Source organism: Drepanopeziza brunnea, assembly GCF_022702325.1.
Source record: "Drepanopeziza brunnea f. sp. 'multigermtubi' strain 214-2 chromosome Unknown ctg19, whole genome shotgun sequence".
Classification (NCBI taxonomy): Eukaryota; Fungi; Ascomycota; class Leotiomycetes; order Helotiales; family Drepanopezizaceae; genus Drepanopeziza; species Drepanopeziza brunnea.
The window spans coordinates 1,795,322-1,823,310 of NW_027094082.1; the positions used below are offsets into that span (position 1 = coordinate 1,795,322).

Consider the following 27,989-nt stretch of genomic DNA (forward strand, 5'->3'; position numbering starts at 1 on the left):
TACCGTGTTTTCAATTAATCGAACTAAGCCTTTCCCATCCTATCTCTTATACACGTTCCCTTTTTATCGCAAATCCTTTTGGTCTTTTAATCGGTAGGCCCGGTAGGTATAGATCGTAGTCGGCGTGGTATTCGAGAAGAAGAAGGAGGGAGGTTCGGAATCGCCGGTAAAGGGGAATCTTCCAAGAGACGTCGCATGTCGATGATTTAATTTCGGCTCTCCAGACTCTTTATCTCTCTTTCTACCGCAGGAGAAAGAAAGAAAAAGAGCTGAAGGTTCGTAAGGGGCACCTCGTACAGGTAAAGAATCGTAGCCCCCCTTGGTCTTATGCATGATGAGCAGTTTCATCACCTAACTTGACTTAAGCTAGTACCGCTACTTACTTACTTACTGTAGCTAGCTATTCGATTCCGTAGTGAGCCTAATCCAGCCCAACCTAAGCCAATCCAACCGGTCGTCTGTGATTCTGCTGCGTCTCTACTGGGACTGGGGTGGGGAAAGGAGCCCGTGATTCACAGGGTCGCGTGGGTGAAAAGATGGATGGGACGAACCTCTCTCTGGACGTGGTGGCCTCTGTAGGAAGAAAGAAAGAGGTTTTTGAAGTTCAGCGGCCAGTGGCCAGTGGCCAGTTGCGCACGGAGTGATTGTACGACTACCTACGTGGCGGAGGAGGAGGAGGAGGAGCGAGCCACCGCGCCCGACTTCCATGACACACTTATTACCAGTCCGCGGATGGAAATCTGGTTCACTCGATGAAATGTCGATAATCATTACTAAAAAAAACAAAGATACATCGCATACATCACTATCGTATCATCATGCCTTTGAAGAGTCCGTGAATCCATAATCAAAAGAGGGGAAGGGGGCGAAAAACCACAACTGCCATATTCTCGCCGCTCGCGTTGCATTTCCTATAATATCACAGGCGTCACATCTCCAACATCCTCAATCATGAAACATCTTGGTGGAAATTTTTGGGGGTATCAAATCCGTCTGCCGGATTCTATTGCAAGACCCAATCCGATATCGTTGATATCCCTCAAGGATCTTCACTTTCCTGTCCTCATATACACAAGCTGGTCCCTTCCAAGAAGACACTGGAGATTCTCACCGTCTGTAGAAGTTCATCCAAGAATGCGAGGATTTACTCAAAGTTATGGATAGAGCCCCAGCTCTGCTCGCAGTTGAACGCACCCGGCGCCTTCCAGAGGTCATCGACGTAGGAGAACATGACGGACCTGCCACCACAGGCAGCGGAGATACCCTTGATGGCAGTAGCTTGCTCAGAGACACCTGGGCAGGCCTTTCCGTTGCAGGATCCGCTGGATGGCCATCCGGTCTCGAGGTTGACTCCGTACTTGCCAGGGCAAATTTCGTCGACAATCTTGAGTTGCGATGCAGTAAACTCTCCAGCGGAGCCAGCATCGACCTCTGGGTTGAAGAATGGGTGAATGTTGCAGCCAACAACGTCCACGGTGGGGCAGAGACTAGCGGCATTCTTTTGCCAAACATCGAGGGTCTCGGTGGTAGTGATGGGTCCAGTGTATCCTCCAGGACCCATGGCTGCCTTACAGCTCAAGATGAAGGCAGCAAGCTCGGCAGCAGAGCAGTGTCCGTTGAAGATGGCTTCGTTACCAACGACGATAAGCTCAACAAGATTCCACTTACCCCAGCTGACAATGTCGGTGAGTTGCTCGGCGGCTCCCGAGATTCCGGTGCTACTGATAAAGATTCCAAGGATCATTTTGATTCCGTTGGCCTCGCAAGCGGCTCCGATGTTCTCAAGACCGGAGCAGTCAGAGCTGTAGACACGAACGGTGGTGAAACCAGCCTTGGCAATGGTAGCGATATCACTGGAGACGGAGGCGGCATTCTTGCACTCTCCGTTGTTCTGGTATGGCGAATAGGTCATGGCCCATTGGTTTCCAGAGGTTCCGAGTCCGCCAGGGTTCGGAGAGGCAGTAGGGGTGCTCTTGGCAGGAGAAGAGCTGGGGGTTGGCTTGACAACTGGAGGCGCAACGTAGGTCGAGACTGGGACTGGAGCCTCGGAGGTTGAGGGCTTGACAATAACTGGGGGCGCAACGTAGGTGTAGACTGGGACCGGAGCCTCGGGAGTTGAGGGCTTGACGATAACTGGGGGCGCAACGTAGGTCGGGACTGGGACCGGAGCCTCGGGAGTTGAGGGCTTGATGATAACTGGGGGCGCAACGTAGGTCGGGACTGGGACCGGAGCCTCGGAGGAGGTGTACGGGCAAAATACAACAACATTAGTCTCCGTGATAGTAGTTACTACCTCTGACTGTACATAGGTTCCTGGATTGTATACAGCTGGAGTCGGGTAAACCCAGACAATCGGGGTTGGAACTGAAGTAGTGAAGGGGGCAATGGTATAAGTTCCAGCGCTTGGGCAGACGTAAGTGGTAGTCGAAATGGTGCTCGTAACAACACCGCCGGAATTAGTTTCAACTGTCGCATATGGACAGACGACCTGAAAGAACAGAAAGTCAGCAAAAGATTTCTTCAATATATTTGCTTTGATAAAAAGCTTCTCCCGACAAGTTATTGCCCCAGTATGTCAGTGAACTTGGAGCACCTTTACAGCTCCTACTAAGATTTTGAAAAGTAATCGGTTTGGTTTCAGGACGATATCAGAAGGAGTCAAGCTCTCTAGCGAAATGTCTACCCAGTATCCGACGTGAAGGAAGTGGCGAATGCCAGAGCGACTTACAGTTGTATTAGTCTTGACAATCGTAGTAACACCCCCAGCAGTATGGTTGCCGGCTGGGATACGAGTCGAGGTAGCGTCGCAGACAGTCGTCGACTCATTCAGAGTGACGGTCGTAGCTGGAATAGTGTAAACACCTGGGGTGGGGCATATCGTCGCCATAGGGGTTGGGACGACTGGAGAAGGATACTCCGTCGAAACATGGACCTTTGAATTGTTTGGGAGGGTAGCGGTGGCCGGATGTGGAGAAGGAGCTACGCTCGACGTCGAATTGATAGCGTAGATGGTGGGGGCTGGAGGAAAGTAGACTGGAAATAAGTGTAAGTGCATTTTCTGAATCTTTCCCGGGTTATATCGACATACGGACACCCTCTCCCGTGAAGGTCGAGTAGATGGTAGTGCATCCGCACGTCTCCTCAGCAGCCGGGGCGGTTGGAGAGAGTGAGGCAGCGGTCGGGTAGACTGCTCTCTCATGGAATTCAGCGTGCGCATAGCGACGCGCGGCAATTCGTTTGCCAGCGGAGGCACCGATAGCCAAAGCCGCAGCGACAGCGAGTGCTCCAGCCTTCATCTTGAGTGGAAGAAGAAGATGAAGCTGGTGGAGTATTATTGATTTTTGTGGTGTGATGTAATGTGGTGTGGTGTTTGTTTATCGGGCGTCAAGACGAGGATAACGAGCGCCCGCTGAAAGAGTGAAGCGGTGGTGGGATGAAGGGAAGATGAGAAGGTAAAAGGAGGTGGGAATGAAGGAGGGAGGATTAGCGGAGAAGAGAAGATTAAGATACCGATATCGACGACGAGGTGAAAGGAGGATTGAGAGCAGGAGAAGAACGAAATGAAAAGTCGCGAGAGCCGGGGGGGGCATCTAAATGCCAAGTGGATCTTGGCATGCTTGGCAGTGCTTAGTATCCTTGGCGATAACCTGGGGGGAGGGCACGGACACGGGGCAGTTACTACGTAGCGGTAGTAGTCGTTGGTTGACACTCTAGTCCGTAGACGCGATGGAATGATTTGAATGATCCTCCTCTACTCTACGTGGATGGATTTGTACTGTCAGAACATCTACTGTACCGGTACAACCATCTGTACTGGCTTGACTGGTCAGATGCTGCTGCTACCTACGGAGTACAGAGTAGGTACTGTTGTCTGACGGGGCCTCCGGGTAGCTGAGGCTCGGTAGTGTGCCTACCGAACCTTGTTGTTATTTATATTTCCGAATCCTCTTAGCCATTGACCATGGACAATGATTGACATTGGCATTGGCTTTTTCACACGCTTACTTGGAATCAAGCATCAGTTTATCGCATCTCTCTCTCTCCCCCTCTCTTTATCTCCCCCCTTCCGTCCACGATATTGAATCTCACCCTCCAGCCGCCCAGCTCGTCCGTACTCCGTAGTCAGGCACGCTGCATGCGCCGGCGCGCATCGCTAGTTCAGGAACCAGCTGAGCCCGTCCCGCGTCCGACCCAACGACATGAAATTAAGCCTGTCCAAGCGCTCCTCCCAAGCAGATTGCGTGCTTCCATCTCCAATAATATCCATGCTGGAGATGGCTTCCTACAACTACGGTACCTACCTGCCTGCCATGCCATGCGGAGCGCAATCCCTCGAGCGATAAAGCGAAAAGTAAACAAATTAACACACAGTGTGTCTGTCCGTTTGGGGAGGCACAAGAACATTCCCAGGATTGGAAAGCCGTAGGGCTGATGTCATTAAAACGAACAACAACAAACGGCAACGCATCCGTCGCTCATCTCATCTCATCTCATCTCATCTCATCTCATCTCATCTCCACATTCTTCAGCGATAGGATCCCGATCCGATCCGCCTACGGAGTCAATAACACGACACGAATCCGACTCCTTCCGTAGCCCACCAGAGGCGAGGCAATGCAAGCGACAGTGCGATACCGACACAATCAATCGGAAGATAGCAAGAGATGGGGGATATAACATCCAAATACCTAATTACTTAATTCTCGCGGGTCAATTTTCTTCAAGATGCATACCTGCCTATCCTTGTACTTAATTGCCCGCGATGTCGTCATATGCATACTCTATTGAGAGCTGTGTTTACTGCGTACTTCCTCATTTTCCTCACGTCTCGCTCGTGGACATTCCTTCCTTTGCTTATGCACGGGGTAATCAACGTGAGGTGCACGGTGTTATGCCACTCTTCTTCTTAATGATAGCAAAACAGTTCTTTCCTTTGAAAGGGGCCTTCAGGCATACATATCGGCCTCCGTGAATTTTTTTTGCGAAGCGAAAGAGGAGGAAGGTAAACAAACCTCTTTCTTGGGGCGATATCAACTCACCAAGACCGACTTTCAGTTTCACCCTTACTAACAAATCTGACCGTGCCCAAATAGAAGTACCTACCTCTTCGCCTGGAGCACCATCGGGATTGGGCTGATCGTACCCGAAGTCGATCAACACACACACTCACCCAGCCAGCCGCCTACGAGAGGAAATTGGAAACTCCCGTTGGTCTCAGCCAAAATCTCATCATGGTACCCCTGAAAAGCCAGGCAGCCACTCCTTCTCCGGCGTTCCAGCCCGCCGGTACGTAGGCCTCGCCTCCTCATCTGCGACCAGGATTTCCTGGTGGTCACTTGCCGCGCTCGCCGCATCGACCAGCAACCGTGCCTGGCACTTCTGGGCGGGCATTGCGGATTGGCGGTTCCCTCGTTTGGTCTGTGACGATAGAGATCTCTTGGTATCAGTATGGGGGAGTGCTTGCGATCGGAGTGGATGGCGAAGGCGACTGCATTGATGTGCTCGTCGCCGATTGCTACCTCACCGCCCCCGTTCACGAGTATGAGCTCTACCAAGCAGATCCAAGAGAAGTATTAGGAGAGCGGGTTGTGCCAGAAGTGATCCGTGAGAACTTGATCTCGTAATGAACTATGTAAACGTCAGTCAGCGTTTATCTATTTGCACACTTACGATAATGGAAACTCACCTATGTCCTGGGATCCCTTCACCGAAGCCTCGCTTTGTAAATCCGTATGTTGCAAGTCTGTCAGTGGGAGATTCTTCAGGAGAGACCCATCCCGACCCACTCCCACTCGGAAGGCGGCAGCAAAGATGCTGCTTACGATATACGTTGTAGTCTCTCGTCAGCCTCCAGGTTCTCGAACTCGGGATACGCTCATGTCTTGGGTTTTCTTTTCCGGAGATGGTCTTGCCCCATGCGGCGGCGTCGGCGTTACCGGAGACGTTCGTTCGGATCTTGGTCGCTACTGGTGCCTTCGCGTCTCCAGGGTTCTGGGCTGGGTGATGGGTGATGGGTATAAGATATAATGTACGCCAGGCCTGGGGTTGGCTCTGCAACAAAGCAGATGGTGATGTACTACGTACGTACGTAGTATATGAGTAAACCAGCCCTCGGGTCGGATCCCTGGATTCGACTCTACGGAGTACGGAGTACAGTACCAAACATCGCAGAGGAACCCCAGCCTACAAACTGGCGCATGAGCTGAATAATAAAAGAACACTGCGCTCAATAGCAGGTGAACTCAAACCGTCAAACGAGCGAATGGAAGAAGCCTGTCGGCGAATTCCAGAGCGATGCGTTCGATACGATACGTACGAGCAAAAGTATACTACTACTACTATATGCATGGCGCAAGCGCAGGCGCTAATCATACGTTCCTCAAACCTTGGTTTTGGTTTTACCACAACCGAATAGGTAGGTACGTAGTACCTCGCTTTACTGTACAGTATGAGGCCAGGTTACCTTACTCGCTGCGCACCGGATAAACAGGTAGACGAGTGACGGAGACTGCGTGGCGAGGCTTAAGGAACAGAAAGCGACGAGACTTTTGCGTACGGGAGAGCCGAGTACGCAGCGGAGAGTTGGAAAGACCGGTGAGTGAGTGATCCCGGCGATCATAGCGCGGAGGGGATGGATGTGCTGGATAGATGCATCGAGGAGGTACAGTACTAGGAGATCTACAGAGTACGATCGACCTGGATGAGCTGACGTTTGTTTTCTTGGACTCTGGCTGATCGTGGATGGATTGACTCCGTCAAGCCAGCCAACTACTACGTAGGTACCGGTAACTACTACTAGTCGTACCCCTTGGTCGGAGGGAGGACAAGTTAGGGAGAGGCAGGAGCGCGGTTCCTGGTACCCTTCCGCAACACGGTCATTCTGCAGCCATAAGTACGGTCAGCCCTATGGCGATACATTTTACCAACACACATCCCAATAGAAAAACCAACAAGAAAATATGATGTTATTCTTTAACATCGCACCTCCCTCGGGGGAAAAAAAAACCTAAAAAACCAAGAGTTACCAGAGTTTTCGAAACGCAATTACGTAGTAGTAATACTGTGTTACGTACGTAGTAGTATTCTAACCCCGCCGGCGCCCTGTAAAAACTATACGCTCCATTCTAGAAAACAATCAGACAACTTAGACAAGTTACCATAGCAACTACATACATACGTAGTACTACGTACGTAGTAGCAACAACCACATGTAAACCTTCCACAAAATCTTAACTGCCAGCTTCGGATATGTATCAGGCTGTCTACTTGCACTAGCCCCAACGCACACCGACCCATCGATCAACATAAACTCGTAGTTTTTTTTTTTTTTTTTTTGAAACAAAAATGCACCGACCAGTTCAAGAGGCTCGCATCTTTGAACCTCCATAAATAGTAGCAGCTGCGCTAACGCATCGTCGCATTCAACTTGTTACAACACCTCATGTGAAACTTCCGTGTCGGATCGTCAATATATTTTATAAAGGGTATGTATCTATATAGGCTGGCGTTTTCTATATATGATATAGCTTCTATCTGAGCCTCGTTTTGCAATTCTATTATTTTTTTCTATATGCGATAATGCTTCTATCTAAGCCTCGTTTTGTAATTCTACAACTTTCGGCCTGTGGATCTCGCACCATATGGACGAGGAGAGATGATGGATTTGATAGCGAGCATAGGCGGTTTGATAAAAAGGATTAGGTCTCTGGGAAACGATAGCTCCCGCGATCTCATGTTCCGTATAGATGTCTAATTCTATTGTCGCGTTGTGAATGAATCGCGTGTGCAAGAAACGTCTCAATAGTTGACGGTATCGCTGAAAGAGTACTAGTAGTACAATCCTGCTTCTGCCTTGTGCTCCGCCTAAAGGGACGGTTACCAACCCGTCGATCGACATTAAAGCCCGAGACTTTCGAATTGACGCGACTCAATGCTAGAGTTGATAATAATAATCAAATGAAAAAGAGACACTAGTTCTTCGGTCCGTACGCAAGTGCGCAAGATAGGGGTAAGAAAAGGTTCAGACTTTTCAAAGCCACACCGACCGCGCGCTTCGACGGGCCAAAAGAAGTGGCCCTCCTCTAGCCAATCAAAAAAAGGGGAAAGATAAGTGGGGGTAGAAAGCATAAAGGGGAGAAAGAGAGAGAGACAGGTGGAAAAAAGAGAGACAAGAAGTCTGATCTCCGAGAAGGTTTCCGTCTTGCACGGCGCATTGTGAAATGCTACCCTTGCAAGTTGCTACCTGGACCGTCTGTATCTGCAACCCGACCAGCTCCCTTTCGAGAAGGGGCTCCCGTAGGAGTGGAGTCGATGTCAAACAAGCGGCCTCCGTACGGCGAGGAATCGGTCCACAGATGCGACCGAGAGAAAAACCTTGTTGGTGAGTACTGTACAGTGCTGTACCGGTACTGTACTGTATCTGCAGGACGGACGGAACGTGCACGTGGGAAGGTAGACTTGACGGGAAGTGAGCAACTGAGTGATGGTACTTACCGGGACGTACGACGTATGTAGTATTTCCGATATCACGGTTGCACGACCGATTTGTAAGCTATATGACATTCCTTCGTCCTTCTTCGTCCTTCGTCGTCCTTCGCCGACGTTACTAGGTAGTTAGTAAGGACGTAGTACTACCGTAGTACGTACCGTATGTCCCGACGGATCGGCGCTCGATGGACTTGACACTGGGTGCACCACACCGGGCACCGTACAACAACGAGGCACTACGACCCTCTGGTACTAGTCCAGGACTGGGAAACTGCCATCCAGCCCGCCAAGGTGTTTTAGTCCCTCCTAGTCCCTACCAGTCCCCACTAGTCTCCTTTAGTCCCTCCCATTCCCCACCCCCCCCCCCCCCCCCCCCCCCCCCGTCCGAAGAATGCCAGCGGGAGATTAATTATGGATCCCGCACCGCACCAATGAGATCATCAACCCATAGAATAGCAGTAAGGGGTCCAATCACGAAATCCCCCCCCCCCCTTCCCCCTCGGCTGGGGGGACGGGCAGGCCGGCACCGTAACTTTTTCATCAGCCCAGGTATCGAATCGAGGACCATCAATACACAATCAATTTCCATTAATCAATGCTATGCATGTCCTTCTCTAATAATAATAAACCCACCGCCAAGCCACCGCCAAGGGGGAGTGGGGCCGCCAATTTGTTTTGGGTCAATGAGTCCCGTATATAGCTTTCAATCTCTCTGATCACCCTCCTCACCCTCTTCTTTACCCTTCTCCTTCATCTCACACTTTCGGTCTTAATCTTTCCCTCCCCAACAACAGCTTTGTATCCTTTTGATACGTGCCATTCTTTTGTTTTAGATACTCTCTATCCAGATAATACCTCTCAACATGCGTTACTCCACCATATCTGCGGCCATTCTGGCCATGGCCTCGTCGGTCATGGCGCAGACGGCCGACTTCGCTGCCATGTACACCCCAACCCAGAACCAACAGGTCGCTGCCGGCTCGGTGCTCGACATCACCTGGCAGACATCGACGGTCTACACTGGACCCGTCACTATCCAGCTCCTCCAAGGAGCTACCCCAAGCACCCTCGAGCTCGGCCTCGTCGTCGCTGGTTCGTAGCATCAGCTCTCTCTCGTGGATTCGAAGCCTGATACTAACCGTGTGCGCAGCTTCTATCGACCAAGCCCTTGGCAAGTTCTCCTGGACTGTGCCCACGGACTTGCAATCGTTCGCAACCTACGGATTCAAGATCACCCTTGATTCCACCGCTTCGCTCCCTGAGCCAACCTTCCAATTTTCCTTCCCTTTCCACATCACCGGACTTGCGGCCGCCGCAGCTTCCTCGTCCTCTTCGCCTCCCTCTGCTCCCGCTGCTACTCCGGTTCCCGCTGTTACTCCGGCTCATGAGGGCTACGTCGCCGTTCCCCCACCTGCTGTCACTCCGGCTCATGAGGGTTACGCCGCCGTTCCCCCACCTGCTGCCACTCCGGCTCCTGAGGGTTACGCCGCCGTTCCCCCACCTGCTGCCGTCCCAGACGTTCCCGTCTACCCAGCCCCTGGTGTCCCAGCTGCGCCAGTCAACCCACCTGCCGCCTACCCAGCACCTCCCGTCCACCCTGCCCCAGCTGCCTACCCTGTTGCCAACACCACTGTTGTCTACATGCCGACCGGCACCGGCGTTCCCCCAATGTCCTCATACACTCCTGCCACCGTCACCGGAAACGCTGGTGTCAACGTGGTCAGCTGTTTCGCCATCCTTGCTGGTCTGGCTGTCGCCCTCACCATCTAAGAGTCTAGTTATACGACCCCGTCATGTCGATATGGATATGCGGAGCTACTTGTGGACCTGATAGTCAATGCTTAGAGACTCTCGGTCCCAACTCTGGGGCCAGTGAGACGCATGGCTCTTGTTCGATCTTTGTTGATGGTATCCTGTTGAGTAAATGTACTGTCATACCCGGGGCGTTTCTTTGGTTCTAGCTCCTGCGAAATGGGAGCTATTAATGAACAATTTCATTGCTCCACCGATTCTTAGACTTGTGAAATGACCTGTGCTTCCCATATCCCGCTCTCATAGAGCACCTCTCCATCATTCCACATGCACCTTCATTGTGATCCAAATCCACAGAATCTCCACCCGAAAATAAGTCCCCAGAATTCATGGCCCTCGGATCTTCACTTCAAAGGCAAAAGTAGCTCACACACAGTTCGGATGCAAGACGAACAGGGCCGCGATCCACTCCTCCATCAGTTGCCCCCAATTGTCGGTACCCTGCCCGTCGGTGACGCGCGCGCAGAGGAGTTCCATCTTGGACGGCGGCGTGGGTAGATGTGGCTGGGCGCCGCCCTCCCGGGGCTTGTCCTGCGTCGTCGCGGCCCGAAGCGTGTTCTTGGCCGGGTAGGCAGGCTATCTTAGTTTGACGTTCCTGAGAAAGATATGTGTGTGTGTGTGTGTGTGTTTGTATGTTTGTGTTGTTCAAGTTGTTTGTGTTGCTTGTGTTGCTTGTGTTGTTTGTGTGTAATAAAAAATGGAAGAGTTGGGAGATATGCTGGGATGTATGAATGAATGAATGCATGCATGCATGTATGCGTGGGAAGGGAGGGCGAAGGGGGAAGGGGGGAAAGAAATACCGAGCTTGGTAGTGAGTCCGGTTCCCAACTCCGAGTCTCCACTCTCATGATCGTCGCGCTTCGCCTTCCACCTCCTCTTCCGCTTCCACCTCCTCTTCCGCTTCCTCCTCCTCCTCCTCCTCCTCCTCCTCCTCCTCCTCCTCCTCCTCCTCCTCCTCCTCTTGCGCCTCGCCCTCCTCTTCCAGCCTGGGGCAGATTCTGATTCTCGCGGCTGCTGCGTCTGGGGTTGCCGCCGAAGCTTCCCAGGTTGTTACTATTGGAGGTGTTCCTATTAAGGTCGAAGTAATCCAACTCCGTTTTTCCACTGTCCCTGCCCATCGCAATCGACTTGTTGTTCTGCCGCTCCGTCGCCGCCGGGCCTCGCGCTTCTCCGTGGGGGTGGTAGAAGGCTAGGTCGTAGTCGTTCTTGCTCTGGGTTATGGTTTGCAAGTTGGGGGGGTGGAGGGAGGAGGAGGAGGAGGAGGAGGCTGTGTTGATGTTTACGTCAATGGTGCTGGGCTTGGAGGAGTTGGAGGGGTTGATGTGGTGGTGGTGATGATGATGGTGGGGGTGGGGGTGTCGTTTCGTCGGTTTCTTGGAGGGGTAGTTGAAATGCAAGTGGGGACTATCGCTAGGGGGTTGTTGGATTGATGTTGCTGCTGTTGTGTTTATTGATGTTGATATTGTTGATGATTTCCTCTTCTTTGGGTTGTGATGGAGAGCCATGCTGTCGTCGTCGAATAGATAGTATCGATATGTACAGTACATCTCGCGCCTGTAAATCCTTTGATGGGGGGGAAAGCTGGCTCTTTTTTTTTTCTTTTTTGAACGGAGGAAAGAAGGATAGAGAATGGAAGAAAGGGAGAAAGGAAGGAAGGGGAAGAGGGGAGAAGGCTCTCTTGTTCTTATGTTCCTGTCGTAACAGATATATATACAGACATACATATCGCTAGTCTTTGTAGGTTCTTCTGTCCACCGTCAATGTCATACTGAGTACGGTAGTTCTGTGTGTCTCTCGGGGCTTTCTCTAGTTTCTATCGGATGATGATGTCTCCGGTCATAGTGTGAAGAAGCTATAGGAGCTACTCAGCTAGTGTGGCTCCGCAATCGTCATGGTTCCAGTTCCGGGACGTGTTTATTTGCAGGCCGGCAGAAAAGAAGCCTTGCTAAAAATGCTTGCTTGCTCTACGGCTTGCTATATATACTCGATTCACTTTGGGATTTACTTCATAGTCAATAGCTCCATCGTCACGCTTCAGCACAGCCCTATCGGGGTCTGATGTAGCACCAGGGCTAGACGTCCAACCCTTTTTGGAAGGGCCATGCATAAATAAGTAAGTAAGCCTTGCCTGCTGCTCTTACCCAGGGACCATCATCATGAGCTATACAAGCAACAACAATCAAAGTCTGGGTGGCTACGTCGCGTCAGGACTAGACGATATCACCAAGGCTTGGCGGGCTGCTAGATAGAGCCTCCAGATCGCGCGCGCCAAAACGTAGCATCTTTTTTACAGCAGACTATTCAAGACAGTGTCTGTGTGCAAAAGGCCCCTCTCATGGCGTGTTGCATGGCGTGTGGTGGAAAGGTAGGAAGCTCCTGTGTTGAATTCCCTCCGGGCCTGTGAAGAGACGACGTCGACATCAAGACACCGGAGGTATTATGTGAGTGCGCCACCAATTTCCACCCGCGGGGTGGCAGGCGGGTGTCATTTTCTGTAGAGGGACATGAGATGCCGTGATTGTACGGAGTAGGTAGGGTGGTCGAGGCCAAATCGGCCGAGTTCCACAGCATGCAGGCTTGCTGCTGCTGCATGCAGGGTTTCCGGAAGTATCTGCAGGTATGTACAGTATATATAGTATATATAGTATATTTATATATATATATATACTATATGCCTCGCATAAGTCAGTGCGCTGAGTTTTGTTGCAGACCGGAGGGAATTATGTATTCGTACCCAGGATCTCAGACATCCGAAACCTCTGGAATGGATGTGCAGCCAGCCCGCATTCTCGCTTGGACTCCATCAACGACGTAGTGACCTTCTCTGAATTTGAATCGTCTCTTCTTTTACATAGAAAAACTTCTTGACGCTCGGTGGACTCGACGCCTTGCTCTTCGAGAGGCAGTTTCATGTTCGTCTATCTTTCGGATGCTATTGCCGATGATTTGAAAGTTAGAAACCCATCCTCCAGAACCTTTACCTACCTAGGTACACAGCTACTCGTTGGTTGCAGGAAGTCTTACATACAACAGGAAGGACTCGGACTGGTACTCTCTCTCTCCATGTCGAAACAAGATCTGAGCATCTTCCGCAGTCCACAGATTCAACTCCCGTTTCCGCGTGGATCACAGACGCATTTCTTTTCATACCGCAGGCAGCCAGCCTATACCATGATGCCGCATGCGTATACGGTGTTGCTAAAGTGCAATCAATACAACACGAGGGTAGGTAGGTAGGTAAAGAGAAGCGATTCGTTCAGATGACCAACATTCATCATTCGTACTACGTGAAAACTCCCATCTGACTTCTGATTCCCATCAATTCCTTCCTTTCCCCCAGGGCGATTTCATGGCACGAGTGAGGCCCGAACCATGGCCAGCCCCCCCTCCTCCCTTTAATCCTCCTGGTTCTGGACGATGACCCCGCTGAGCTCTCCCAATTTCTTGATCGCATCCTCAGACAGCGCCCTGTGCGCCGGCAGAATCAGAAGATGTAGATCGACATGAATGTAAACAGCACACCGGTGGGTGGGTGGGTTCTTACGCCGTTGGCCGGTCGGATGGCGGAAGCATCCTGGTGCTGAGAATTTGGGCCCCGTCCGTGTCGTCTTTGACGATCCTATGGGGGGGAAAGGGGGGGAGGAAGTATCAGTCTTACGAAAAACCAGATGATATTGAATTATGATGATATGCGTCGTGGGTTGGAGTGGAAGACGCGAAAGAAAACTCGGGTGGGGTGGGGGCGTTTTTTTTGGGCGTAGTTTCCAAGATAGATGGATGGATGGTGGGAAGAAAAGGAAGGTACGCACTTGTGTACATCTTCTCGGGCTGCATTGTATGCATCGATACTCTCATATCGGATAATGACTTTCTGGCCATTGGAAAGGGTAGAAGTTAGTGCAAGTGAGGGGATGATTGGTATCGGAGTTACACATATCAAGAGATCTGTGGACGTCTCTTACCTTTCTGTCGGACATGGACATGATTCAGGCGGAAGGTGTGGCTTTGAATTCTCTGAGTTCTTGCAATCGCCACGAACTCAACATCTTGGGCATGATGTGGTAGCATTTATACAGAACGTGCCTGCTCACCACAGGCCTTTCTCACCGTCTCACTGGCTGGACGCACGCCATGATACGTCAGCGTACACACGCAGCTCCACTGGAAAACCCTGATTTGATAGATTCATTCAGATCGCCTGATAGAACTTTCCCACCCAGAGATTGTTTGTTGAAATTTGCTCCTCGGTGGGTTTTCAGTTGATCTTACTATGCCGGCCGCGACCACAAGACGTCGGTTCCAGAGATCCTACCATCTATTGTATGTATCAGCCAATTCCGGCGCAGAGCCTCGAGGAATATCCAGCCAAGCCATCTTTGGCCTGTCAGGACGTAAAGCGAGGCGGTTTCCATCGGTACTTGTTTGGGAATTATGCGGACAATCCTGGATGTTCTTCCTCGATCGATTGTCTCAATATTTGCAGCTACTAGTGGGTTATCCTCGTCAGTCGCGAAGGACTGGAAATAAATAATTAGGCTTTCTGCATGTTTTTGAAGAGTTGAGGCAAAAGCCAACATGAGAATGGTGATAGGCTCAGAAAGGGCAGGTGTACGGTGAGAAGGTGTGTATTGCTGCTGTGGTGGCCAAGGTTTAGCTTGAGTAGTGACTTAACAAGGACGTGATGGTCAAACGAGACAGGACTGCTGGTGGCTTTGGCCGAGAAGGGAGCAATGTCTGAAGATGGACTGGTATGCCATTTTGCGGCTGTGATACTCGGGGCAGTCGTTGACTTGACAATTGAGATTGCGAAGATCAGAAGCGATAGCGCTTCTCACCCCAGACTCGGGATTCGTACAGTGAGTGAGTGACGGCGGTGAAAGGTTTCCACGCAGCTATGTACACTCTCTTGGTAAGATAGCAGCTAGCTTTAAAAGTCCATAATGTCGAAACACTCGGCTGGAGAGCAAGTTACGGATATCTAGGAACCTGTCTCAATGGGCTGTCCCATCACTTAAACGTTTCCATGTATACTTCTTATGGAATTCTTTGAAATAAAAATAATAAGATAGTCGGAAGTCAATAATGGACAAACTATGGTTCAAGTAATTTCCTGTAGATAAAGAATTGCTGCTTTCTTCGTTGTATTGAACGTGGACTGCCACGATGGATGTGAACGTATCACCGACTTCGCCACTCTTATCAAGCAAGAGCCGTAAGTACAGATATATATACATATTTATGTACATACCAATATATGTACTCGCTTGAGTGATTGTCGCCACTCGGGTACCGATACCTCTTCCCCCTGCACGTGAGTCCAACGGCACTGCATGGGTAGAGCTGCCACCGATGCGCCGATCAAGTGATATTAACGAAATGGAAATGCATGCAGGAGCTGGAGGACCTCTTATGATTGAGGCGCCTCTGCCGGCCCGCGCCGGCCACGGCGACGTGCATTACATAATATCTCAATAAGCATAATGTATAATACCTGGGAGCCCCCACGGTGGCTTTCTTTGTAACCCCTCAAACTCGAGTCTGTACAAGGACACAGTCAACCTCTGCTCATTTTCTGGGCATCAACATGAATCTTTTGGATTACCTAATATCCACGCTGTCACGTGGCTAGCGTCTCCCCAAAACGCGCTTGACGCGAAGCCACCCGGATAGAAACATCGCGACAACTTCACTCGAGGTTCTGCAAGGCCCTGGAAATATGCCAATGGACTCATCTGGATATGCTCGCTTCTATCAGTCCTCATGACTCGGCATAATCTCGACACGCACATTACTTGGTTGTTATCGCACAGAGTCGCTCCGCCCTCCGGCGCCCACGCCCGAGTCTCAACCAATTCGACGACCGCAGGACTTGTGAACGCAAGCCCGGTAGAGAAGGAAACAGAAGAAGAGGAAGAAAACCCGAGGTTTCTGCCGAGTCCGACTCGACCCCAACGAATCCCACGGCCGGTCGATGTCGTTCAAGCATTTGCCCGACCGGCCCTTCCACCATCGATTGTTGCAAGAACATACCGGCAGGACCCCAGTCAAGCCTTAACGGACGAGTCAATGGGGGGGCTCAAATCGGCAAATAAATCAACGAGACCTGGTCTCATGAGCCAGCATCAGCTTGCTACTCCGGCATCTACCACATCATCTACCGCATCATCTGCGTCCCTTACCAGGAGCTATACAAACTTTTTGAAAGACAACAACGATCATGGTTAGTTTCATAAACGACCTGAACTATTGTATTTGGTTAAGACGGTCTAATGGTTTGCAGGCACTCCTTCCTCGAGACAGCCCCCGAAGAAGACGCTGCCGCCGAGTGTTCGAAGAGGGGCTTTCCAGACTCCACAAACCCCCAGACAAACTCCTCGCGTACAGACGGGACTAACGCTCGAGACGATTGAATCTGTAGATCTCACTGGTGAAGAATACTGCGAAATCCAAGCTCCCGGGTCCAGCAGCTCGGTAGAAGTATTTGGGGAGCCCCAACGACTATGGAAGGAGGACTCAGCTTCACGGCCTGAGCCGCGGCTCCAACCTTCGAAGAAACGGAAGAGCCTTGAAATGTCGCCTGGACGCTCAAAAAGGACGAACGCCCACGAGCAGCAATATACGAAGAAAGATAGGAACGACTACACGAGCGCAGATGGATTTGTGGATATTGACGATATAGTACCATCCCAGCAACATCAATCCTCTCTCGAATCCGTGAGGCCGAGCATCGAAGTGTCAATGGTCGCGCAAGAAATTGGACAGGAGGTCCGGTTGACAGAGACTATCAGCAGAACAGAAACTCGGACACGAGCGAGAATCAGCAGAGTCCCATCTGTCAGTGATGGTCCATCAAGACATGCTCCCGGAGGCTACGATTTCCTCTCTGCTTCCCAAAGACCCTCGCCTACCATGAGTCCGGGGCCTAAGGTCCAAGTTGCAGCTTCGCCATCGCGAAAGGTAAAATCTCCTTCAATTGCTGCGCCCCAGACGCCACAAAAGACACTCAAGCGCCCAGGGCAGACCGTCATTCAAGATTCTGAGGACGACGGTTGTGACTCAGATGTCGAGAGACAAGCTAGCTGCTCCCCGCGAGTGCCAGTTAAAGATAGCCCTCGAGCTTTCAGCCCACGAGTAAATCCGAGAATGGACAATATAACGATCGAACAGGTCGACTGTAGAATGAGAGATGAAAAAGACTCGAAGCCCAGAACTGGAAGTCCTTTGCGACCTATATCACGGAACGTGTCAGCGAAACCCGAAAATGTGCCATCGCAACTACAATGCAGCTCGCCAACGAAGTTGAAACTTGCGACTCAGACTATACAGCAGCCTTCAAGCCAGCAGACTCCGAGTGCCTCTTTGGGGGTGGATGACAGGAGACTAGCATTGATGTATCTTGCTCAGCCTTCGAGAATAGACCTGTACCACCAGCGTGTGCAGCTCCTGCTTGCTCAGAATGCTGTCGCTGTAATGGCATACATAGACGACGAAGAGACGGCTCCAGCTCATCTCAGGGATGAACGGACGGCTTTGTTAGATGTGCTCAAGTCATACTCCGCACTCAAAGAAATTGGGGTAAGATACAAAAATTTGATGGAGGAGAAGAAAAGCCTTGCTCGGCAGGTTTATCAGCTCCTGGAAGCTGGTTCCGACGCAAGTGAGGAAGAAGAACGACAATGTTTAGTTACAGGAGACATCAAAAGAATCGAGAAAAATGTGGCGGGTCTTTTGCACAAGTCAGGGGCGATCAAGGATGGATTTGGGACAGGATCAGAGGTCGAACAACAGGACCCATCGGTAATCTCAAAGAAGAAAGAGACTATTGATCCACTGCCATCTGGATCTAGCATTACTGGAAGTGCCCAAGTCATCATGCAGACTCAATTTCCCTCGGTACCGCCTAGTTCAGCAGCAAATTCCAATTCCCGTTCAGCGAAGGACTTTCCACCTCATTCTTCATCCAAATTTGGATTGGCAGGCCTCTCGACCACAGAAAAGGGATACGGCTCCCCATCTCCTCTACGGTACCAAAACAGGCCATCGACCTCAAACGCACCGCAGCCTGCGGCCGCTCGGACGAAATGGCCCTCGCCCGAGCGTGTGAAACAGCCGAACTTTTATTGCGAATCGACACCTTTGAACTACGAGGACTACGAGGACGCTGAGCTTGGTGACTTGCTCGCAGAAGAGCCGTTACAGCAGCATGTTTCGAGGGTCCAAGAAGAGGTGCCCGGTGAAGCTGAAGATGACTATGGAGATAGCGGCGATGATGACGACTTTGAGGAACTCGCCCAGGCCGTCGAGAAGCGACAATCTATCTCTTTCCCTACACCCGTTCCAACAACGCGTCTCGCTCTATCTGAGACTATTTTGAGCCTTCCAAGGCCTACGAAAAAAGGTCGAGCGGTCGAGGAGAAAACGATGTACTCGCATGTGGAGGATCAAAACAGCATGTTCCACCACCCCTGGTCCAAGGACGTCAAAACAGTACTGAGGGAACGTTTCAAACTGAAGGGATTTCGTCGCCATCAGATCGATGCTATCAACGCCACCTTGAGCGGGCAGGATGCTTTTGTTCTAATGCCTACTGGAGGTGGAAAATCTTTATGCTACCAACTACCAGCCGTTGTCAATTCAGGAAAGACACGAGGCGTGACTCTTGTTATCTCGCCACTTCTGAGTCTCATGAACGATCAAGTCCAGCATCTTCTGGTAAAGAAGATCCAGGCTGCTACTTTGAATAGTGATTCTCCTTCTGAAGTTAAAAGCGACATTTGGAGTGCCCTAAGGGAGGAAAACCCAGAGCAGTATATACAGTTACTCTACATTACGCCCGAGATGATCAACAAAAGTCCGCCGATGATAGCGGCACTGACACGCTTATACAAGAAAGGGAAGCTTGCCAGAATCGTCATCGATGAAGCACACTGTGTGAGCCAGTGGGGGCACGACTTTCGACCTGATTACGTGGCTCTTGGCCGGTTACGAAGTGATTTCCCGAGAGTCCCACTCATGGCACTGACTGCCACTGCTACCAGCAATGTGAAAGACGATGTCATGACAAATCTCGGCATGAAAGGATGCCCCGTATTTACCCAAAGCTTCAACAGGCCAAATTTGTATTATGAAGTGCGTCTGAAAAGGGGGAAAGGGGTTCTAGCCAAAATGGTCACAGAAATCGTGGAACTTGTCAGGGATACGTATAAAAACCAGACTGGCATCATCTATGCCTTGTCCCAAAAAGGTTGTGAAGATTTGGCTCAAAAACTGGCAAATGAGCATAATCTTAGAGCATACCACTACCATGCTGGTATGAATCGAGAGGATAAAGCTACTGTATTGCAGGATTGGCAGACTGGTAAGATACAAGTCGTCGTTGCTACAATTGCCTTCGGCATGGGCATTGACAAACCTGATGTACGGTTTGTTATCCATTCATCTGTACCGAAAAGCCTCGAGGGCTACTATCAGGAAACTGGAAGGGCCGGAAGAGATGGTAAAAGGTCCGGCTGCTATCTTTACTTCGGCTACCAGGACACCTCCACCCTGAAGAAGTTCATTGAAGACAGCGAAGGTAACGAGGATCAGAAGAACAGGCAGCGAAATATGCTCAAGAACATGGTTGGGTACTGTGAGAACCGTACGGACTGTCGCAGGTCACAAGTCCTACGCTACTTTGGCGAGAAGTTCTCTAGAGAGGACTGCCGACAATCTTGTGATAACTGCTGTTCCGACGCTGTTTTTGACGACGTCGACTATACGGAGTATGCAAAGGCCGCGCTGAAGATTGTCACGCATGTTCAACACCACTCTTTCACCATCCTTGCCTGCGTGGACATCTTACGAGGCGCTGCTGGCGCCAAATCAAAATTGACCAAGCAGGGAGGTCCAGGTGAACATGAGGAGTTTGGAATGGCTAACAAGATGGATCGTGGTGATGTTGAACGTCTCTTTTATCGCCTCGTCAATGAGCAGGCATTGGTAGAGAAGAGTGTCTGGAACAAGAGTGGGTTTCCAACAGACTATGTGCACGTAAGTCCTCAACACGCTGATGATGAATCTATACATACTCATTCTTTTCAAGCTGGGGCCAAATTGTGACGATTTTCTGAGAGGATCACGGAAGTTATATCTTCAAGTTCAAGTTGCTCGAGCCCCTCCAACAAAGACAAAGGCAAAGAGCAGTACAAGATATCCACCATCGACGATGCTAACTTCTCCGATTTCTCCTGCCTCGCGAAGGAATAAGTTGACCAGCAAGTATAGCAATCCCATCGAAGGTGGATATGCTGCGGATGACTTCGTCGACGACGACGACGAGTATTTTGAGGAAGAAGACGCTATTGAGTCAGTACAGGATTCAAGAAGATGGCGAGAGGAGGTCTCTGGGGGCCCGATCACAAACGATCTGCGCATGGCTGCCCTTCCTGATATTCATCGCGAATTGGTGCATGGCTTTGTACAGGAAGCCAAAAAGATAGAGGAGAAACTTCGAAATGCAGATGGCGGACGCAAACCCTATTTCACGGAATCCCAGTTGCGCGAAATGGCAATCAATTGGACAATCACCACAGATACCATGCGTAAAATACGTGGGATAGACGTCGAGAAAGTCAAAAAGTTCGGCGGGAAATTTATTCCCCTCATTCAAAGTACCTTTAAGCACTACAACGATATCATGAGTGGAGGTCATGATCAAGATCTAGATATTGACGAGAACCACGCCAATGTCATAGACCTTGTCACGGACGAAGAAGACGAAGAAGACGAAGAAGAAGAAGAAGAAGAAGAAGAAGAAGAAGACTCTGAACAAATGGATCCTGATATCGAAGCTGCCATCTTGCAGGCAGAACACCAGTCCAAATACTTTTCTGGGAGACCTACTGCGTCGAATCCAACTCGGGCCAAAAATGGTGGCAAATCTGCAGGCTCTAGGAGTCGTTCTGGAAGTAGCTTTCGAGGCAAGGGAAGAGGGAGAGGTACGAAAAGGAAGAACTACAGTGCACGAAGTGTAAGGACCAGCATCGGATCTACTTCTGGTCCAAGCACCTCGGGCGTGAGGAAAAGTAGTTATACAAGAAAGCCCCGGGCAGGCAAGCAGTCCAGCGGTCCGGACATCAGGAATTATGGAGGAAGAGGGGGCGGTGGTATTGGCATGATGCCAACATGAATGGATACATATGCTTGTGGGATTGCAACGGTGGATGACTTTGTCTTCTTTTTGGGTACGTTTGCATACTGGCTCTAGGAGTTGATGGGCATAGCGTTTGGCTGGGCTTTCAGAGCTTTCAGATCTTTGGGTTGAAGGTACAAGTTTGATGGTATGGACGGCCGCGGATATTGATTGATACCAGCGTTGCAGCGACTTCTTGGAACGACTTGAATGCTGTAGCATGTTGAATGACAGAATTAGCACGGAATCACCTGCTTTCACTTGCAAAGGTGGCATTTCTTAAGAGCGACTGACATCCGTTCGCCTCCTCCGACGCAACTTCTACTTCCACAGCTATCAGATAAAACATGCCTCGCCGAGAACTCCAGGTCGCTGGAGGCAAATAGTTGAGTCACGTGTCGTTGGCCACTCGGTTCTGTCTAGAGAACGAACCCAACGACATGTCCACCACTAACACGGAAGATACCCCAAGCCATCCTTCACCAAAACTCTCAATTCAAGATCCAAAAGGGCACATGTAGTAGTTTATTCTCAGGCGGTCGCTCCCTACAGAGCTTTTGAGGCAGACCAGTCCTTCAGGTAGCCGCCGCTCAGTACATCTCTCCCAAAGCTTGCCTGCTCAGAGGCCCTGCTCGGTCCGGACTCCCAAGGATCCGCGTCAAATCACCGGCCCTCTCCCCTACTACCGCTATCTCCCCTCTCCGGGCGCTTCAAGATCCATCCGATCGTAGGTCGCTCGCTGGCCTTCCCTGTGTAGCAGCAGCACGCCCGCCACGTGACGGGGGTGGACGGGGGTGCGAATCCAGTCGACGCGCACGGCTGTACACGTGAGAAACACGAACACGTTCAAGGGCGGCGGACTGAAAAGCTGTGCTGGTGGTTCGAGAGTGTCTGTTTGCCGATGGGGTAACCGGTATGTGCCACTCGGAGGAGACGTGAGCGGTGAGCGGTGAGCAGTGAGCAGAATGCCCCTTTTACTACCGGTACTGTATACCCTTTTTAGTCTCGACGGTTCCGTCAGGGTTGGGCCGTCCGTCGCAGAGCTACGTACTTACTGGGGCAGCAACAGAGCTCTCTCGTAGATCATAGACGTACGGTAGTGGAGTGGAGTGATGGCAGACTCACTTTTGCGCTCGTCTGGTATTCCTGCTGGTAATCTCGTCTGTCTTGCCCGGAGCTTAACTTTCGAATTTTTTAAGCCAGCTAGCTAGCTGTTCAAAGTAGGTAGCTGCGAGAGTGATTGTTTCAAAAAGTGTTTTTTTTTTTTTTTTTTTTTTCCAGTATAGTCTTCAAGCACCAGCTTTGCAATTTGAATAACCGGCTTAATAAATGAATTGTCTGCTTCCACTAAGCCTACACCGTTATGATATACTCCGTAATCTGCTAATTTGCTCGTTTTTCATACACCGGGTCTGCCTCAAGGCGTCGCCGAACCCCCCTCCCCCCCCCATGCCCTCACATCATCGAACTCGTCCATAACGATACGATAGACGAGAGAGAGAATAATACTACTAACTACAAACCAGTTAACCAGGCTCACAATCCAGCCAGCCAGACCAGAAAGCCAAGAAGGCCGGCCGTCTCGCTCCTCGCTCCGACGAGATGAAGAGTTGTTGACAACTGGATGGGATCACTAACGAGCTTACCCTCTCGACGTAAGAACGTCTAGGCACGGGTAACTGTGGTGTTTGAAGCTACCGAGCTATCTTCTTGATTGATTCATACGTACATACGTACACGTGTATATCCGATAATATCCGTCAGCCGATGGCTGAGTACTGACTTACTTGCCCTCAGCCCTGCCACTCCTGCCGCGTCGAGAGATGCCGGCCGGTACTGCTGCTGCAGGCGCGAAGGTTCAAGGTTCAAGTCCGAGATCTTAAGATCATCCGTCGGTTGGGAGAAAAACAAAAGTCTTCGGTGGAAGGATTTTCCTCGCGGTGGGTCTGTAAAGCTCTCGATCGGATAGATGCATTGGAGGGACGGGGAGAGATGAGCGCATCAGACTCAGAATCAATATTCCCATTCCGATAGCGATGCAGGGAATGAAATCTTGCGAATTCCTTCTATACAGTGTCTTCCGCGTGAAGTGTTTGTTTGAGAATCAGATGGAGCTTAAGGCTACAGCTCATCATGGCTCTTCTGAGCATCTTGCTCGGCCTGTTTCGGAGCCTCCTTATCTTCCTCCCACATCCTCTTCATGGGATTCCGCTGTCCTTCTGCATGTTCTTGAGGCTGGGCCTCTGCTTCATGAGAATCTTGCTCGGCCTGTTTCGGAGCCTCCTCCTCTTCCTCCCACATCCTCTTCATGGGATTCCGCTGTCCTTCTGGTTGCTCTTGAGGCGGAGCCTCTGTTTCATGAGCCTCCCCGGCCTCGTCAGGTTTTCTCTCGGGTACAGCGTCCTGATTTTGACTCTCGTCAATGATGCTCCCAACCTGCTCCGTCATGCTGTTCCCAGAGCTACCATCTGCCCTCTCCATCGGGGCACCCCTGCCACCACCACCGACGCGGATATTCTGGCCTTGAGAAGGTGCAGTCGGGCTCGGGCCTCTAGTCCCACTACTATGCACAGCTGTCGCTTGCATCATAGTGCTCAGCTCTGTACTAACACTAACACTCGTCCCTGCACTACCCCCGCCAATCACCCCAGCGGCGCCCAACAACCCCAGCGAGCTCCTAATGAAGATCTTCATGGGAAACCACACCAGCCACCACGTAGGCCCGTAGAGTAGCCTCCTCCACACCAGCCACCCAATCGTCACGAGCAGGATGTAGAACGCCGTCTCGAGATACCACGTATCACTCTTTTGACTTCTCAACAACGTGCCGAGCAAGTTCTTCGAGTTCGACAACAGCGTATCCATCGACGAGTAAGTCTCACCCAGCTCTTTCAGGGCGGTGGTCGATTCTTTCAAAGTCTCGTGTGCGAACTGAGAACGGCTCAGCTCCTGGGCCATCATCTCGTGCGTCCGTCGTAACGCAATCGTCACATCGCTGCTAGCATTAACCGTCTTCTCCTCCTTCGACAGCTCGATAGTCTGCTGATTCCGTCGTCTCTGTCCGGGTACCGGAGACGAAGCCGCAGAGTTGCGCGGCTCGAAAAAAGACTGAAGTAGGAGTTCCCGCTCAGCACGCTGGGCGGCTTCGAGGTTCCGTTTCGCTATAACTTGGGCTTTCCGAAAGGCTACTTGGCATCTTTGTAGAGACCAGTCTTAGCATCTTGAAGAAAGAATCGAAAGATTTAGAGATGGGGTTTGGGGGCTTACGCCTCAAGCTCCCTCACAGCCCTCACGACCGCCCCCCTCAACTCCGCCTTCTGTACATCCCTCTCGCTACCCTTCTTTCCCACATCAAGCTCCTCCACCTCCTCCCTCATGATCTCAAAATCCTCATCCTGCTCCCTGATCGTCTGGCTGATCTCCTGAGCCAGCTCCTGCAATGCATTGCCTTCTCCGTCGTCGCTGGATAGAGGCACCGAGCCAGGCTGAAAGTTAATAGTTGCCAGGCGCTCGATGAGACCTTTAAGTTGCGCGTTTGATTCTTGCAGTGTTTGCAGGCGTTCGGATATTATTGGGAACGACATCTTCGTAATTTTGTCGCCTCGCGACTTGAAGCAAAGGAGTGTGGTCTACAAATGCGGGAAAGCTGGCATATGAGGTGACCCGGAATTTAGTTTGGCCGAGGTGAGCTCCCATGTACTTTCTGATATGTGCGACAACCTCGCCATCCCCGACGTCCCACCCACCCTGAGTGTCCACCGCTGTACAGACTGTTATAGTGTGTTCAAATCTTCAAGTATTTTACGGTGCGATTTGCTAAATCGTCCCAGCTGCCCCGATTTCCACGATGATCACCAAATTCCTCACTGAGGTCACCACAAGTTTCAACCCGTTCTCCCCCAAAGCGAAAACGGCCCGCATATTCCTCTCCTTCCTCCCGCCAAATGCGCGGCAGTCGATGAAAGTCGACACGAAGCTGTTGCCGCGATCGTCGAGGGAGAAGAGCTTTGTTGCGCTGAAATTCAGTAAGGAACCTTGTGGCCTTATTCTTTCCAAGGATTCTTCCGATGTTTGAGAGGGACTATTCTGACGGGCATTTCAGAAGACGGAAAGGAGATGAAGCTGGATGCGGAGAAATTGGGGATCAAGGGTGTGGTGGAAGAGGCGGACAGACACTCGCGGATATTGTCGAGACAGGAGGAGTTGAATGGGAATTGAAGAGCCCTGCGGTTGCAGCTGTATATCATTGCATATGGGAGGCGTTGAGGGCATTGTACTAGATGTCAGACTCAAAAGAACTGAAGGGTGCTTGACCTGGAATGGTTGCAGGTGCCTGTCCAGACTTGGACATATCTAGCGGATCGGGAGAACCGCTCCTACGATAAATCACATCACAGAAGAAACTGGATCAAGAGCCGTGCAGAGGTTTGATTTCTAGGTATTCTTGGTGCTAGTATCTGGGAGCGCGTCTAAAGTCGAAGGCATTTCAACGAACCCTCTCTCACGATCCAAGCAACCATGCGTAGGCATTCAGGATCATGGTCCAGTGGATGCCGCAATTTTATCTAATTAGCAGCTCCAGAGATGAAGAACCACTTGTCAATGCTTGGGTCGATTGGGGCCGGGGCAAGGTTCTCGTGTTGGGCGGGGGGTGGGAGCTGGTCTGGAGAGACACGGCTGGGAGACTTGGCGACAGTGAGGTTGGTGCTGCAGTATTTTTAGCCAATAGTTATTAAATTTGGTAGAGGAAGCTTACGTGGAGATTTCACCAGGAGCAGTCTTTCCAGTGATGAGCTTCTCCCAAGCCTCAGCACACTCACGGACGATGTCGGTAGCGTACCTGTCGCAGATTAGCATCTGACCTTGACAGATCCATAGTTTAGCTTACTTCTTGTTCTTGCACTCTCCAGTGAAAGCAAATTGGTTCTCTGGCTTTCCGTCTGGGATCTTGTAGATACGGAACCACTCATTGGTAGCCCTCAGAAGACCTGGCAAGTGTCTCTCGACATCCTCAACATCATTGAGCTTGGGAGCCAATGGATCATTGACATCAATGACGATAACCTTCCAATCAGTCTCCTCCTCGTCGAGCAAAGCCATGACACCAAGAATCTTGACTTGCTTGACCTGCCCCGGGTATCCGACTAGCTCACCAATCTCGCAGACGTCCAATGGATCATTATCTCCCTTGGCCTTGGTCTCAGGGTGGATGACATTGGGGTCCTCCCAGGTCTGGATCGCGGTCAGTGGTTCTGGGTGCTACGGATGGCGGTTGGCTGTCGGCATACCTGGGGGAAGGCACCGTAGTTCCAGAGGTAGCCCTTGTGGGGGAAGCAGTTGCGGACGAAGCGGAGCTTGCCCTTCTTGGTGTCTTGCTCTACAGTCGGACGTATCAGTACAAAGAGTGCATCTTGCGAGAGTAGTAGATATTTCTTGGGCTTGGGTTCTGTCTGATTTGATGGCCATGGCCCCATTGAGAATGGGAGGCTCGAGCAGAGCAAGGAGGGGCGAGGGGGACTTGCTGATGGGATTCAAGAGGTCCGGCTTGGAGATCTATGCCATTGGTAATGTCAGTAGACGATTCTTAATTTGGTTGTAGTTGCGTTTGTGAAGATGGGAGGGCTCAGATCAGATTGTTGTGTTGACATGGCGATTGCGGGGTTCAAGAACACCAGAAGGTTCATTTCACCTGGGCACAAGGGCAAGAATATGGAATCGACGTACCTCCATCTTTGCGTTGGTCCATCTTGGGATCTCTACGACCATGTTCAGGATGGTCTGTTGCTCATTGGCATAGAGGGGGATATCGTGGAAGGGGGAGATGGGGACGCCATCCTTCTCAATGAAGATGCGGTGCTCCAAAGTGTTTGGAGCAGCGACTTTTCGAACGCTGTATTGAGACATATTTGCGGGTTGGCGGTGGGTGTAATTATTTTGGGAAGAAGAAGATGAAGAGGGAGAGGAAGAGGGAAAGGGAGGAGGGGGAGAGGAGAATGAGGATGAGGATGAGCTCGAGAGATGTTGAGCTATCTGTTTGGTGCGGGACGAAATTTTGTTGGTGGGGGTGGATGACGCCAGGGTGGGCAGCGAGGGGGTCGACTGTGACCGAGACGAGTGGATTTGCCTTTGACTTTGGATCTGGATCTGGCTGGGAAGGGACGGCCAGCTGGGCAGCTTGCTGCAGGTGCGGTAGGTGTATCCGCAAGTTGCAGCGCCGGCCCGGGACTTGCCTGCGCGGAGAGACACCCGGAAGAGGTGGCCACAGAGGAGGAGCATGCGTTCTGGAGGGATCCGAAACCGGTACTGGTACTGGTGTTGGTGCTGGGAGCAATACCGACAAGTAGTTGAATCGGTATTGAGCGGACGGGCTTGCACCGAGCAGCTCTCTCTCTCTCTCTCCTTTTCCCCCTGTCGTCAGTAAACACACACCTATGGATACACCCTTTGATCCGAGGAGAAGCGAGAGACCCTGGCTGCTGTCGATAAGCCCGAGCCGATGGCGCTAAACATTTCTACA

General features: G+C 51.1%; 8 protein-coding genes across 8 annotated transcripts; 3 read left to right on the top strand and 5 right to left on the bottom strand.

Moving 5' to 3' along the window:
* Positions 1-1,144: 1,144 nt before the first annotated feature.
* On the bottom strand, positions 1,145-3,296 carry L3040_009282 (uncharacterized protein; the record flags this gene model as incomplete). Its single annotated transcript, XM_007290342.1, has 3 exons — positions 1,145-2,488; positions 2,729-3,033; positions 3,089-3,296. The coding sequence occupies 3 exons, from the start codon at positions 3,294-3,296 to the stop codon at positions 1,145-1,147; spliced, it is 1,857 nt and encodes a 618-aa protein (XP_007290404.1).
* Positions 3,297-5,573: 2,277 nt separating this feature from the next.
* On the bottom strand, positions 5,574-6,199 carry L3040_009283 (uncharacterized protein; the record flags this gene model as incomplete). The annotated part of the gene is made up of 4 exons (XM_066155920.1): positions 5,574-5,628; positions 5,687-5,996; positions 6,085-6,136; positions 6,188-6,199. The coding sequence occupies 4 exons, from the start codon at positions 6,197-6,199 to the stop codon at positions 5,574-5,576; spliced, it is 429 nt and encodes a 142-aa protein (XP_066010201.1).
* Positions 6,200-9,350: 3,151 nt separating this feature from the next.
* Positions 9,351-10,257, top strand: L3040_009284 (uncharacterized protein; the record flags this gene model as incomplete). Its single annotated transcript, XM_007290340.1, has 2 exons — positions 9,351-9,579; positions 9,638-10,257. The coding sequence occupies 2 exons, from the start codon at positions 9,351-9,353 to the stop codon at positions 10,255-10,257; spliced, it is 849 nt and encodes a 282-aa protein (XP_007290402.1).
* A 3,437-nt stretch (positions 10,258-13,694) lies between these two features.
* L3040_009285 (uncharacterized protein) lies at positions 13,695-14,282 on the bottom strand (the record flags this gene model as incomplete). The annotated part of the gene is made up of 4 exons (XM_066155921.1): positions 13,695-13,767; positions 13,844-13,918; positions 14,109-14,170; positions 14,262-14,282. The coding sequence occupies 4 exons, from the start codon at positions 14,280-14,282 to the stop codon at positions 13,695-13,697; spliced, it is 231 nt and encodes a 76-aa protein (XP_066010202.1).
* A 1,777-nt stretch (positions 14,283-16,059) lies between these two features.
* Positions 16,060-21,469, top strand: L3040_009286 (uncharacterized protein; the record flags this gene model as incomplete). The annotated part of the gene is made up of 5 exons (XM_066155922.1): positions 16,060-16,519; positions 16,580-17,256; positions 17,320-19,716; positions 19,834-20,331; positions 20,384-21,469. 5 exons carry the CDS (start codon positions 16,060-16,062, stop codon positions 21,467-21,469), a joined length of 5,118 nt encoding a protein of 1,705 aa, XP_066010203.1.
* Positions 21,470-23,593: 2,124 nt separating this feature from the next.
* L3040_009287 (uncharacterized protein) lies at positions 23,594-25,056 on the bottom strand (the record flags this gene model as incomplete). The annotated part of the gene is made up of 2 exons (XM_007290337.1): positions 23,594-24,668; positions 24,740-25,056. The coding sequence occupies 2 exons, from the start codon at positions 25,054-25,056 to the stop codon at positions 23,594-23,596; spliced, it is 1,392 nt and encodes a 463-aa protein (XP_007290399.1).
* Positions 25,057-25,180: 124 nt separating this feature from the next.
* On the top strand, positions 25,181-25,690 carry L3040_009288 (mitochondrial 54S ribosomal protein mL53; the record flags this gene model as incomplete). The annotated part of the gene is made up of 3 exons (XM_007290336.2): positions 25,181-25,250; positions 25,303-25,497; positions 25,575-25,690. 3 exons carry the CDS (start codon positions 25,181-25,183, stop codon positions 25,688-25,690), a joined length of 381 nt encoding a protein of 126 aa, XP_007290398.2.
* A 347-nt stretch (positions 25,691-26,037) lies between these two features.
* Positions 26,038-27,376, bottom strand: L3040_009289 (uncharacterized protein; the record flags this gene model as incomplete). Its single annotated transcript, XM_066155923.1, has 6 exons — positions 26,038-26,179; positions 26,229-26,312; positions 26,361-26,704; positions 26,761-26,849; positions 26,995-27,025; positions 27,197-27,376. 6 exons carry the CDS (start codon positions 27,374-27,376, stop codon positions 26,038-26,040), a joined length of 870 nt encoding a protein of 289 aa, XP_066010204.1.
* Positions 27,377-27,989: the final 613 nt, after the last annotated feature.